This window comes from Mustela nigripes, chromosome 14, assembly GCF_022355385.1.
Source record: "Mustela nigripes isolate SB6536 chromosome 14, MUSNIG.SB6536, whole genome shotgun sequence".
Lineage (NCBI taxonomy): Eukaryota > Metazoa > Chordata > Mammalia > Carnivora > Mustelidae > Mustela > Mustela nigripes.
In genome coordinates this window covers 77953308-77967982 of record NC_081570.1, presented here as the reverse complement: position 1 = coordinate 77967982, position 14675 = coordinate 77953308, and the positions used below count along the sequence as shown (strand labels likewise).

At 44.2% G+C, this 14675-nt stretch overlaps 1 protein-coding gene across 3 annotated transcripts in view; it reads left to right on the top strand.

The window, feature by feature from the left end:
• The window catches only part of TGFBR3 (transforming growth factor beta receptor 3), a 197505-nt gene that overhangs the window by 73645 nt on the left and 109185 nt on the right, over positions 1-14675 (top strand). For all 3 annotated transcript variants that reach the window (XM_059375372.1, XM_059375370.1, XM_059375371.1), the window contains exon 3: positions 9564-9748. In XM_059375372.1, coding sequence (XP_059231355.1) covers positions 9564-9748 — 185 coding nt within the window. The remainder of the gene's footprint in view (positions 1-9563; positions 9749-14675) is intronic.

The window sequence follows — 14675 nt, the reverse complement described above, 5'->3', positions numbered from 1 at the left end:
CTGACCACACCCCTCCCCCACTTACAGCTGCTTGTCTCGCACTTACCCAGATCCCGAACCCCAGTCTTAACTGGGGGCTCACCGGTCCCAGAGAATGCTCACAGTAGCATGTTGTACCTCTCTGGTTTTTTGCCCATCTTTACCTCTTTCCTCCCATATTTTTCTTTCTCATCAGATAATCAGTTTGCTAGAGGGAAACAAAAGAAAATCAGGTTAGCGACATCCAGGTTTAAGTTGAGGTCTGATGGACAAAATAGGTTTGGTTTGGTGACATCCTCCCTCAGGGTTAATGAGGGTCAACTTTCCAGTGCTGCAGGTCTCACTTTGCCGGAAAATATTGCATTGGTAGGAATCAAATTACAATTTTTATTGGTTACATGCCTAAATTGTGTTTAATATTTTGAATTCAGATCAATGAAGTATATTTCTTTTAATAAAGAAGTAGACTTTGTTTTAATGATTTTGTTTACCTCAGACTCACAAAAGAGAAAACATTCCGTTTTCTTCCATCGTTCCAGTCTTCTAATTCGTTCTTGGTCTCAGTGCTGAGCCATTTGATACAGCAATAACATCCATGATTTGTATCCATTCATTTGGATCTCCCTGTAATTGAATACTGAAGGGGAGCCAGTGTCCCCTGTATTCCTAGCTTCCTTTAGATCTTGTCAGAATAGGAACATCTTTTCATCTTCTAGATTAAAAATAAACAAGAAGAAAGTCAGCCAAAATGATACCAGATTACTCTCTGGATTTTGGAAATTCCCTGGAGGCAGAAACACGGACTCTTCTATCGTTTGGGAATTGTACTTAAAGAATTTGCTCAGACAACAGGAATTTTTACTCTAATACTGCACATACTTTTATTCTAAATCTTTCCACTGCAATTCCTAGAAGTATTTTTTGGGGAGTAGTGGCTAGGGAGTAGTAGAAGAACATCTTATCTTAGATATTTTATTAATCATTGAAAAACTCATAAAGAAAACATTTTTTCAATGGAGAAAATTTTTTCATTCATTTATTTCTCTTTCCCTCAAAGGACTTTATGTATCTAATAGTACTTGAAATTTGTAAAGCTTTGGTATATATGGTGTCTCCTTGATCTATGAGCCTCTCATGAAATAAGAGAGAAGAAGATTATGGGAAGCTAAAGGACAAAGTTAAGCAGCTAGTAAGTAGCAGATCTGGATGTAAAATGGCGGCTCTCCTATTTCCTGGTCTAGTACTCCTCCTGTTACCACTGTGTGTCTAATACAGGAACTCTTCTCTTGCTGTGCCTAGTGATAACTTCTGGAACATACTTCCTCTACTACCTGTTCTCTTCAGATGATAAAAAACAGGAGAAAACACACTTCCTCCGAGAGCCGTATGAGTCCTCTCTGAGACTCTTGGTTGCGTAGTGGTATCTTGCTTAGATGGAAGAGTGAGTGCCCTTTATAACCTGGCACTTCCCAACACTGAGAATTTAAATTCTTAAGGATACCCTGCCCATTGTTTCTTTTTGAACTTTTAAAAACACAACTTGAACACAGGAAATTCTTCAGTATGGTTTTACCATGATTTGAACACAACAGTATACAAATACGCATTGGCTTTTGGCCCAACAATGGCACTTGACATCTTGGAAGATGGTTTGTTTGTCAGGAGGAGGGTCTGGATTTAGGTATTCACTTGGAGGATGAAACTGTGGTTAAGAGATGTGTAAGGATTTGTGCTATAAAAAAATGTGGCTTTTTTTTCCCCCCTGATAAATATGCATTTCAGGTTATAGAATACTAGAAACTCTTCTGCTTGTCTCTTTCCTACTTAGGATAAGCTTTAGCCTTAAGCCAAGTTTTATTGTTGAAAAATCTAGGTGGGACTTTGGTAGAAGGGCCCCCTTTGGATTTTAATGGTGGTACATTCCATAGTTCCATCCGCAAGGGGTTGTAGCTCCAAAGTGGTGTAATTTGAGATGGTATAAACACCAGCATATGTTGTGTTGCTGCAGGCACTATTGAGCTCTGGCCTTCCAGGTGTTTTTTTCCTGGAGCTTTGCTTTTGCATCATATCCTGGCACTTGTCTCATTCCCTTGCATGTAGCTCACTTAGAGCCATGCTGTACTATTGGCTGACAAGTCATCCGTGGGTGCGCTTTCCTACAGATTCTTGCATCCAGTGGGGGTAGAAAGAATTTCCAGCTTAGGGGCAGAATAGATCCTGCAGTGCCCAGGCGTACAGTCTGTGGGAGTTTGTCCCTCTTCACAGCTGACAGCATTGCAGAATTCCCTGTGGGACAGTAACAGAAACCCTTATTAGCCAATGGTGTTGTTGGAATAAAATCTCCCCACTGCAGTGTCTTGGTCCCAGGCTATAATGTTACCCCTTGATTCCCTCTGCATCTTTACCACTTTTATTGCTCCTGAACACATACTCCTCATGAGTACCCTGGGTGATATGGGGAGTCTGTGTGCTGGAAATTATGTGCAATAGGTACCAGATGTTTGTGTCAACATGGTGTGCCTTCATATTTAAAATACTTAAGGATCACATTTATTAAATGTGAAAATTAGTTATTGTTCCTTCCCCCAAACAATCACTCCCCCACCCCCAATATTTTACTCCTTGCGTGAGGTGTGATATTAATTTCTTTGGGGACAGATTAAGTTTAAAGTGTGTGCAGCAAAGGCATCTGTTCCCAGATGCTTCGTCTGCATTCTGTCAGGCCTTAGGGCTGGCCCGCAGCCAGTGTGGATGTGGGGGTTCTGTAACTGAGATCGGAATGCTGTGTTGGAGCTAAAGGACATAATGAAAGGGTGAGTCCATTTGCATTTTTTTCTTTAAGTGGAACTGGGAATTTAGACATTGATGTGATAGCCAGATCTTAGGAACATTTCCCTTGTGTGCAGATAAGCAAACATGAGTGAAAAAGAGGAAGACAACATTTGGTAAAATGCAAAATGATCTTGTGCTTTCTCGTTGAGTTTATGATGCCTTTGAAGTCGACCAAAAAGTTGCAAGTGTGGACCAAGCAGTTATTTGATCAAATATGAGTAAATGTGTTTGTTTGACCCGTAAGTCCGTTTGTTCATGAAGCCCTGAGGTGAAGGCCAGGAAAATGCAGGGTGGACGCAGGCGGTGACTTATACCTGTGAGACCAGGTTCGAATCCCGTCCTGCTCCTACTGTGGCAAGTTACTTAGCCTGTATCAGTTAACAGTTTCCACCACTCAAAAATGGGGTTTTTAACACTGTATTTACAGCGATATTACGAGGATTAGAAACAACATGTGCACAGTGTATGGCCCAGAGAAGGGTTATGATAACCGTACTCATGAAGAATTAAACCCTGGCTTCTCCCAGGAGGCGAAGGCCTAGGCTGTCATCGGATGCCCCACAGTGTTGCCCCAGGGGGCCCAGCTGCTGAACAGAGGGCCCTGCTTTGTGAAGGAGGCCACTTGGTCTGGGCCACTGAGAGAGTTTCTCACCACAGGGTTGACTTGAATCTGTGCTGTCTTCAGGTCCATGTTTTTAGCCAACAGAAGTAGTGTCTTGTGGGCAAATAGGGGTCATGGGTTGGTCCTGGTGGCTGAGGAAGGTCTACTGAAGAAGTAGACCTCTACTTCCTCTACTGAGGAAGGTCTACGGAAAATCAGAGTCTGGCTTCAGGGTAGGAAAGAGGACACGTGAACGAAACACAACACCCGGCAGGATTTGGGGGAATTGCTTGTGTGGCCAGCAGAGAAGGATAAACTCAGCTCATGCTTTCAGACCAAGGGAACATTAGACTTCTTTGGGAATTACTGCCAAACAATGCTGGATGGGGCATATACTAGATGCTTAGAATAAACAGAAATACCCAGATAGGGAGGCAGCCTTGCAGAATGTCTCTGGAGGTGAACTGTGAGTGTGTTACTATCAAGAAACACTGTGTCAGGATAGCTACCCCACTCTGGGGCTGCACCATTTTACTTAAGAGTGGAAATAATATCTGGTTTCTCCATGTTAAAGTTTCTGTGAGGCTTCAGATAAAGTGTCTGTAAAATGCCCCCCCCCTTTTTAAATGCCTCTTAATTGTAAAGAATGGTGCAAGGTGACCAGGAGTGCATATTTATGGCATTGTTGCCTTCCGGTCCGGTGTTTGTGCCCAGTTGATCTTTCCTGTGGTCTTGTAGCTTTTGCTGTGCTGATCATCACAAAGCATGACGCTCCCTTGCCTCCTGACTGTGGGGAAGGGATTGCTCAGGGAAGGAAGGGCTGTGGGTTTGCAGTAGTGGCCACAAGAGAGAACTCCCAGCTTTCTGAGGCTGTCAGGGAGAGCCTGCACCAGCAGCCCCAGCGCTCACAGTTTGCCACAGAAGTGAGCAGATGAGTCAGACCGGGTTTTGGAACATGTTTTCCTGGTTTCCAAGCCTTTGCGGCGAGGAAGCGCAGCATCTGGGCTCCGTGGTGGCCACCTAGCTGGCTTAGACTCTGTATGGTAGGGCCTGGAGGTGGCTCCCAGGCTTCCTGGTGGAAGCTCTGCTCCCTGGATGTGGCTCTGGGCTTGTGTGAGGTGAGCAGCCTGCAGTAGAAGGACTGGAGGCATGTGGCGAATGCCTGGAGGCCGGTGCAGAGAGGCAGGCTGTGGCTTCAGGAGGGGATCAGCAAGTCCTGGGGCTGACCCACAGGTGAGAGGAGGCTGGGGGCTTGCTGCTGGCCAGGGAAGTGTTGTGCCACCTGGAGAGAAGGGCCTTAATCAGCAGAGTGTTTGGGAGGTGAGGATGAAAACAAGTTTGTGGTTCCTGCCTGCTGTGACATTTGGGGGTAGGAAAGCCCCAGCTGGAACTTGATTTTTAGCAACCATCTCATGGTGGATTCCCCCCACCCGCCTTTGATACAAGATGGAAGTTTTGGCTACTGGTGAAGAGTGAAAGGGACAACTCTGAGATAGAATCTCCTATTTGTATGAAATCCTTTGCCCATTGCAGCATTTCCTCTCGCTCCCCCGTTCCTCGTTAATATTTGAGTGTATTTGGGTGCTCGACATTATGCCCTACCCAGGACGTCTGTATTCCAGCCAACGGGAAGGAGGTAAGGGCAGAAGAACACAGTTCCTTCCCTTCATAAGAAACCTCCTAGAAATTGCATGTACCCCCTCTGGTTATAGCTTACTAACCAGAATTTGGTCACATGGTCATACCTAGCTGCAGACGTTAGCTAGGACTTCCAGTACAGTGTCGAAAAGGAGTGGTGAGAGGGGACATCCTTGCCTTAGTTGTGATGTTAATGAGAAAGCTTCTAGTTTCTCTACATTAATAAGTATGATGTTAGCTCTAGGGTTGGTTTTTTTTTTCCTTTCCTTTTCTTTCTTTCCTTCTTTCTTTTTCTTTCTCTTTCTTCCTTCCTTCCTTCCTTCCTTCCTTCCTTCCTTCCTTCCTTCCTTCCTTTCTTTCTTTCTTTCTTTCTTTCTTTCTTTCTTTCTTTCTTTCTATGCTCTTTATCCAGTAGAGGAAGCTCTTGTTGAAGTTTGCTCAGAGTTTTTATCATGATTGACTTAGATTTTGTCCAATGCTTTTTCTGCATCTGTTGATATGATTATGTGACTTTTTTCTTCTGATTTTTCTTCTTCAGCCAATTGGTGAGATGAATTACATCAGTTGAATTTCAGATGTGTGTATCTGGATAAATCCTACTTGGTTGTGCTGTTTAGTTCTTTTTTACATTGTTGGATTCAATTTACTAGTTGTTGTTTTTTTTATTTTGATGATTTTTGCATCTATGTTTATGAGAGATACTGGTCTCTAGTTTTCTTGCAATGTTTTTGTCTGGTTTTGGTATTAGGGTAATGCTGACCAAATACAATGAGTTAGGAAGTATTCCTTCTGCTTCTGTCTTCTGAGAGAGATTGTAGAGAATTCATATAATTCTTCCATAAATGTCCAATGTTTTCTAATGAAAATTTCACCATACATAGATGTGAGCCCCAGAAGTAGGTGTGAGTCTCAGTGCTTGGGTGACTGGGCAACCTTAAAGCACTTACTTAAGTTCCTTGAATTTATTTTCCTTTTCTTTAAAATATGGGTAATACCTTCCTTGTAATGATGTTCAAGGTCATATAGACTAGTATTGCCTAGCCTGTAGTGAGCACTTAGTAAATAGGAGCGACTTACTGTTTTTACTACACCAGACTGACATTGTGTGTTAATTATTGAAGGCACCATTTCTCTACCCTTGGAGGATTAATGGTGGATAATTCCTACTTTCTTGTTTTTCTTGCTTTCTTGCCTTTTTGGCTTTAAGGATAGCTTAATCATATTGTATAGCTTTTTTTTTTTTTTTTTTTTGTGGCTATAAATTCAGTAAAGGAGCCTCAAAAACTAACTACTTTGGTGTGTCTGGTGGTTAGAGATACTCTATATGGAGTGTGTTTAAACATTTACCCCAGTGGGTATCTGTAGAGTGCAGTTATCCAGTCACTTGATCAGAGCATGCCCTGTGCATTGCTTTCTTTTTTCTTTGACCTTGGGCTGACTTCTATAACACAGGGCTGGAGCTGTAGCCCATTAAGTGGGATTTTCCCTGCCCTGGACTCTGGCAGGACAGAAACCATGGATTCTAAGTGAGGATTGCTAGTCCTTAGTACTGGGGGTTCCCCTCTCTGATTTCCTCCCCACTTTGGGAAAGACCTTATCCCCTGATTTGTTGTCAGTGAGTTTTTCCTTTAACCCCAGTGTGGAGATGAGCACTGTGGTGATTTTAAGGAAGATCCTGATGGGTGATGGTGGCACTGCAAGGAGGAGGGAGAGTCAAGCAGATTGCAGATGTGTTCTGGGTAGAACCAGTTGGAACTTTGCACATGCATACAAAAATGGAGCTGAAAAGGTTTTTTGTTTGTTTTTTAATTTTTATTTTTATTTTGTGTGGGTGTGTGTGTAATCTCTGTACCCAGCGTGGGGCTCAAACTCACGGCCCCAGAGGTGCCTGGTGGTTTAGTCAGTTAATTGTCTACCTTTGACTCAGGTTGTGATCCCAGGATCCTGGGAGCTAGCTGGAGTCAGGCTCCCTGCTCATCAGAGAGTCCTGCTTCTCCTTCTCTCTTTTCCCCACTCCCCTCACTCGTGCTCTCCCTTGTGCTTGGTCTCTCTCTCTCTCTCTCTCAAATAAATAAATAAAAATCTTAAAAAAAAGAAAAAACCAAACTCATGCCCCAGGATCAAGAGTCAGATGCTTTACTGACTGAACCAGCCAGGTGCTCCTTTTTAAGTTTTTGTTTCAATTTCAGTTAATTAACATGCAACGTAGTATTCATTCAGGGTGTACAGTATAGTGACTCAGCACTTCCAAGCATCACCACAAGTGCCTTCCTTAATCCCCATCACCTAATTCACCCATCCGCCCACCCTGAAAAGCATTTTTATTTGGGCTTAATTTGTGATAAAGGCACATTCATGGCATGAAGCTGTGAAACCAGTTCCCCAGAGTTGAGTGTGTTTCTGAAGTTGAGTAGGAGTAGGAGACTCTGGAGCTCTGGGGTGCCAAGTACACCAGTAGCCCACTGTGGTTGGAGAGGCCCAAAGGGGAAACAGTAGGGAGGGCACCTGCTCATACTGTTCGCCCTACACGGAGACTTCTGAGAATCAGAGGTCCAGTACCTCCTGCCTTTTGCTACTGTGACATCTTCCTTCACCACCTCAGTTTCTCAGAAAGCAGCTGGGCACAGTACAGCAGCACAGAGAGCCACAGTGATTATTTGAGAAGGTACATACTTCATTTCAGACCAGATAACTTCTATCAGCCTCGATAATTTCCGTGAGTTCTGAAATAGACTTGGCACACCAGGCAGGGTGTCTGCTTATGGTCTAGCAGTGGGCGTGCAGGATTGCCTGGTTCTGAACGGCATTTGCATTTTACACTGGGGCTGTGATCCTGGAGAGTACTTTTAATATGTAGGAGTCAGGAAGAACTAATTGGAGTGTGTCCAGGTCTTTCATTGGGTTCCACTTGGGAGGCTGTGGTTTAGAGGATGCTGTGGTTTAGTGGATGCTGATTGTTCAAGTCCCAGTCTCCCCAGGTATCAAATGGGGACAACACCAAACTTGCAGAGGACTATCGCGGTTCCTCCTCCTTCTTGGATGTTCCTCTCTGTCAGTCATCCAGCCAGTGTGCAGTGAGGCCCAAGTGGGATTGTACCTCAGTCATTCCCCTCTTAGTCGCCTACTGCTAAATCCAAGTCCCCAGAATGGTGCCCTTAATCACCAATCAGGGAGGGAGCAATGTATTTTAAAGCTCAGTGATTCATGTTACAATTATTTTTTGAGCATCTTGTACATGCCAGGTGCTATGATGGGTGCTGAGGATACAAAGATGAGTAGTCCACTGTCCAGGGGGTCATACCAGACTAGCAAAGACAGATGGAAATGTACTGGTCATTACAGTGTAGAAGTTGCTGAGATGGGCAGAGGAATTATGTGAGGATGGAGGAAGAGGACTTCTCTCATCTTGGGCTGTTTGTTGTGGGGCAAAGTTAAAGTGGAGCAGGAATTTGGGTGAAGGAAACAAGCTTGAATAAAGATGTACAGTTAAGATGCATTGGGGTTGCTGGAGTGGGGTGGGGGGAGGCTGGAGGAGAGGAAGGGAGTTGTTAGGAAGGGCCTTATGTGCTTGATTAGGGAGCTTGGGCTTTATTTTCAGGCCAGCAGTCCGTAAGGGACAGACATGCCGGCCGAGATGACAGGGACATGCCTTCGTACGGGGAGTGACCATCCCACTGAGCACCCTGGGTGGGCTGGTCCGTGCTTGCATGGAAGGTGGCTTGGAGAGCTTGGATGCTTGAGTGTCTTTTTAGGAAGATGTGTAGTCGCCTAGAGACAGAGACAGTGAGGACACTAGGAGGGAGGGATAGGCAGGAAGGGATGTTAGGATTTAAGTTCTGATTATTGGAGAAAGGGAGAATGAGGAAGCAGGAGCCAAGTGTGACCAGGGTTCTACTTTTTTTGTTTGAGGCTCCACTCATATGCTTCTCCCTTTCTTGGGAGGATTTTTCCCTGCTCTCTGGCCCAAACTTTGCTATGCAACTCAGGTCCCAGTTGTCCCTGTTCATTACATCTTGTTTTGTGGTGTTCTTAAGGTGGGTTTGCTCTCTCTGAGAAGGCAGGGCATGCTTAGAGGTTAGGGACTGTATCTTATACTTTTGGGGTGAAACTTTAGTTGTTAAATATTATTTATTCATACTATCATTGGACTTTAGGCAATTTATTCCATTTATTTCTGTGTGGTTTTTTTTGTTGTTTTTCCTAAAAGAGGAAGAAGAATTGAACACAGATGTCACACAGGAGGTTTCCTCCATCCAGAGGAATACATTCGTGACTTGTGTGTCTAAAAGGGAATTTCCATAGGCAAATACACATCAAAATCATCTACAAGGAATTTAGAAATTGGTGGTTTTAGACTAGGCTAAGCTTTCTTGCCATGGAGTTCGGAAACCACTTACCTGGAGAGGTTCTTCTGGTGGACTGGCCATGGCTGGATCGTCTAGGATAATTAATTTAACTGTGGCACAATTCATTGCTGTTTCTGAGGGATTTGTGTTTGTGATTTCCTCTGCAGGTCCAGAGCCCAGTGCCCAGTGTGAGTTGTCTCCTGTCAATGCCTCGCATCCGGTCCAGGCCTTCATGGAGAGCTTCACCGTCTTGTCGGGGTGTGCGAGCAGAGGTACAACAGGGCTGCCCCAGGAAGTGCACGTCCTGAACCTCCGTGCTGCTGACCCGGGGCTCGGCCAGCCCCAGAGAGAGGTAGGTGCAGATGCCAGCTTTCTACTTACTGCCCCTCTGAGCTTGTAAAGACACTAATCAGGACGAAGAGCCCCCCTCCCACCCCCCTGCCCCAGGTTTAACAAGGATGCTTACATATGAATATAAGGGGGGAGGAGGACACAATGTACAGTCAAGAGAGGGATTTCAAATAACAGGCTGCTCTCCGGACTGGGCAACTCTAGGAATTCTTTCTAAATAAAGAGATTTTTCAACTTCGTAACTTTCCTGGCTTCCTGTATTGGAAAGAATGTTCTTAAGGATTTCATCTTAGAAACATGGCTGTGAAAAAACAAAATAAGGTGCTTTTTTCTGTTATTGTCAAATATCTTTCTCATCCTCTCCTGTGACCTGTCTTCTTTCTTTGCTTTGTCTTACGAACTGGTTGCTTCTGCAGGATGAGTCATTGGAAATGGGAGCATTCGAGTAAAGATGTCAGTATTTTGTCCTTGCATGAAAAGCCCTGGGGGTTAGCTCCTTAAGCCATCTAGGCAGCTTCTTGAGGATAGCCGTGGTAGCGATAGGTGGTAGTGATGGTGATGAACCAAGTTCCTAGTGCCTTGGTATTTCACCTGTCCTCAGCCCTATTTGAAGCACTCGTACACTTACCCCATGAAGTCCTGTTGTTATCCTCATTTTACAGGTGACAGCAGAAATAACTCACTTGCACAGGGTCATCACCGTAAGAGAAAAATGGCCTCCTCTTTCCTGTGGCTCAGAAATGACCTAGATTGTGGATAATAGTCATCATACTTCTTTTAAGATAACACACAGTTGTCATTCTTTCTGTTTTTAAGCTTCTGTGTGTCAGAAATGTTATCATTCAGGTGTTTTCTCTCCAGGGAGAGAGAAACCACAATAGATCCTGATCATAGCGAAGTGTAGGAAGACTAATGCAGAGTGGAACTTATCTTCGAGTTTTCTTGTGGTCAGGGAAGTTAATTTCCAGAACTGTTTGTTTATGTGCCTGAACCACTCTGCCTTTTGGGGAGAGTAGGAATAGGAGAGGTGAGGTGTCTAGAAGGAAAAGCAAACTGATTTTAATCTCGTGAAAGTGTGCCGAGTTGGCTCATTTCAAAGACAAATCATCTAACCTTTTCAGCTCTGCTGGAAATTACTGTTAATACTTTTGGTCGCTTGCCACGGTGACTGCAACGCCTCTTCCAGGGCAGATTTTCTCTGTCCTGGTCATGTGTCTTTAATTCTTAACGTATGGGGGAGACTGTGGTGGGCGGGAGAGGAGGTGGAGGAGGAAATGCAGTTCCTGTGAAGCCTTGCTGACTCCAGCAATTCTTTAGCAGCAATAATTACTCATTTTATATGTGCTCTCTCGGAGGAACCAAGAAGGAAGAGGAAAGTTCGAGCTATTGCAGAAGCAGCAACAGCAGAGATTCTAGATGTTAAATTGTGCATTACTGTTGTTGCCTGTGAAAATAGATTCAAATACGACTGTTGAAGCCAGTACTCCTAGGAATGACCGCAGAGTTCTCCCACACTTGCATTTCGGTCTCAGATTAAAGCGTTCACAGCAGTATGGAGGACAGATCAAACTAGCTGGCATCCAGGGACATAGTATGTTCAGCGAGGGAATAAAGAGTTAGGGCCTAGAGGGGCAGTCTCCAAGATTTGCTTAAAAACCTAAACATTCTTCTTTTTTCTTCAGTATTTATATAGTATAGGTATGATTTGGCGTTAGTGATTTACGGTTAGTGATTTGAAGATATTTCGGGTCCTGGGCACCTAAGGGCAGTTGCGTTGTTTCTTTCTTTGGGGACTTTCTAAGAATTAGATGGCTGTACTTCAGCCCTGTTTGGAAACGAGATGTTGGGGTATGTGGTCTTTGGAAATTCCACGTGGCTCTGAGCCGCTCTCCCATAGTAAACCTTGGACTGTTTTATGTATAGAGAGTGAGCGTAGAGGACAACACAAGCAGTTGGGCCATGAGAGAATGAAAAGAGAAGCAAAGAGAGATTGTTTCTGGATGGTAAAATGGGGGTGGAGAAATAGTAAATCTTTCTCACCTTCCTCTTGTATGACTGTGCAGTCGTGTAGTTTCTAAAATCCCTTGAACTATATGACCCAGCCCTTCCACTTCTCTGAGTATATACCCAAGAGAAAGGATAACATATGTCTGCATAAAAACTTGTCTGCGGATGCTCGTGGCAGTGGTACTCATAGTGGTTAAAAAGTGGAAACAACATGTCTGTTGATGAGCACGTAAATAAAATGTGGTCTGTCCACACAATGGAACGTTACTCAATGAAATACTGACACGTGCTGCTGGTGAAGGAACCATGACGCTAAGTGAAAGAAGACAACGAAGACAGACACGAAAGACCACATATTATGTGCATCCATTTATACGAAGTGTCCAGAATAGACAGATTTATAGAGATAGAAAGTGAGTTAGTGGTTGCTGAGGGCTGAAGGGCGAAAGGAAGAAGTGGGAGTTGACTGCTAATGAGTATAGGGTTTCTTCGGGAAGGACAGAAGTGTTCTAAAATGAAATTGTGGTGATGGTTCCCCCATTGCATATAAATATACTAAGCACCATTGATAAATGGGAATATACGAAAAACCACTGGATTGCATCGTAAATGGGTGGGTGGTTTTATGGTATGTGAATTTTATCTCAGTAAAGCTTGTTAAAAAACAGCAATTCAACCTGCTAGTATTCTAATTAGCCAATAAAGTTTAACTTGACTGTATTCACCTTTTTTAAAACCAGGATTGCTTCCTCTTGCAACCTAAAGTCACCTAACTTTATCTGTTGTTTTCAGTGGATAACTTGGTATTTATAGCTATGCTATTCCATGGTTTGTGCTAAAAATCGCAGCTGGTCTATTTTGGGGGTGATAGTGGGAGGACCAGTGGTAGCCTTTCTATAGGTCTCTACTGAACATAAAAGGCAAATATTTTTCAAATGAACTCGTTGCTCATACATTAGCAAAAGGAATGCCGTATTGGCTCCCAGGTATAATTGACTTTGACTCTGATGATCAAGATAGTTGTTTTTCATTATGTCCTCCTCAAATGGGAGGGAATTACTAAATCCACCCTCTTTCCCCCTGCTTGTTACTGGTGCAGGATGAGCAGTAAGATCTATTGTGAATCAACTCTTCTCTAATATTTTACTAAATTCCTACCTCCCAAGAGTCTTCAGGTTTTCCTGCTGAGGAGAGGCTGCTGCTTTTCCTGTGTGGGGGGAGGTGACAGATCCTACACCTGGAAGTAGTAACCGCAGCAGGTTGACAAGATTTGGGGAAACAGTTGCGCTTAAGTTAGATAAACAGTTTTATAGGCCAGCAGAGAATTTGTATCAGAAACTCGCTTGTTACAGTTATGTATATATACAAAGCCTTCTGTAGCAAAGCACTGTTTTACCATTGGCCTCCCTGCTAGGTTCCCCTCAGGACAGCCCAGAGACCTATAATTGTATTTTTCATCTGAGACCACACCTCTCATTTGTAATCATTGGTTTTGGAAACAACAGGCCTGGAAGTGAACAGGAAACTTGAAAAAGACTCTGGCGGCAGAAGGGCCGAAGACCGTAAACAGCCCGAGAGATCAGTTCTGTCTTTAAGAATAAGCGGGCATTGGTGTCATCATTTTCATCCTATAAAAACCAGCTCCTCTTGCTTTTTGACTTCAAAGTAAAATCTGCCCCCCCCCCCCCCAGTTTGGGCCCTCAGGGTGTTTCCTGATTCCTGAGGGGGTTATAAGGCGACCAGAGGCTTATTTACAATAACATACCTTCATTAGTTGCTGGAATGGCAACAATTTTGTTTCCTATCTAATTTTTATTGTGACCTGCTTTTATGTGGTGATGTGTCTTTTCTATTTCTGACTTATCTAATAGCCTGTTTACCATGAAAAGCTGCTTGAGGGTAAACCCCTAGTTAGCATTACCGACGTGTGTAAAGGACACGGTGTTTAAATTTATGTATATGTCCTGACATTACAGCAGCAACTATTAATGAGTGTGCTGGTAACTGGTTATATGGAGAAAAGATCTGGAAGGCTCCATTGTCCTGAGAACGGGTCCGGGTTTAATAACTTTATCCCCCAGAAAATTCAGAACCCTTCCTACTAATGTGTATTTGCATATTCTCTGCCTCATTCTGCAGCAAAGGCTCGGGATGGGCTCACAATAGACTTGTCAGCAGTATAAGCAGAAAAGCAGAATGAGGACAAAGAAGAAAGCAAAGCGTAGTTGTGAGCCGTACGGGTTAATGTGGTCGGTACGACCAACTATGAAATTTGGATCTGGGCTTCTTGGCAGGCAGGGCCAAGTGGGATGTGTGGTTAATCACACATGTGGCTCCAAGTCACTTTTGCTTTGTACCTTCTTGAGGACTGTGGCCTAAAGTTCCTTTCCTGCTTCTTTTGAGGGCAGGAAAGACCACAGTTGGGAGAAAGAGAAGGAAGTAAACACAGTTATCTGAAACACTAACTGTTCTGCTTGCCTCTTAGCCGTTCCCTTGCCTACCACGTTACAGGAACAGCCGCAGCGGCAGTGGTGTGACACGCCTCCTGTGGGCTCGGCCACCTCGTCCACCTCGTTGGGACTTGTGTCCTCCCTGCCAAGCCCTCCCTGTCCCTGAGCAGAGCAGCGAGGCTCAGGGAGGCAGTGGACACTGGGTCTTTTGGACTCGACAGTCCAAGCTGTCCCTGCCCTTCCAGTCCACTTCCTTTCGACCATTAGCTCTCACCTTGTTCTGGGCTGTGAAACCTGCTAACCAGTCTTGTTCGACTCTACCTGTTTGGTGAGCCCGCTGGTCCCCCACTGAGGGTTTGGTTTCCTGCATTGGCTTGTGACAGCTCATTCCAGGGCTCCCAGTCCGTTTTCATTCCCTCCCTTGTAGCTTTGGGGGCACTGCTTTAAGGTTGGCCTCTTGCTGTCTTTTTC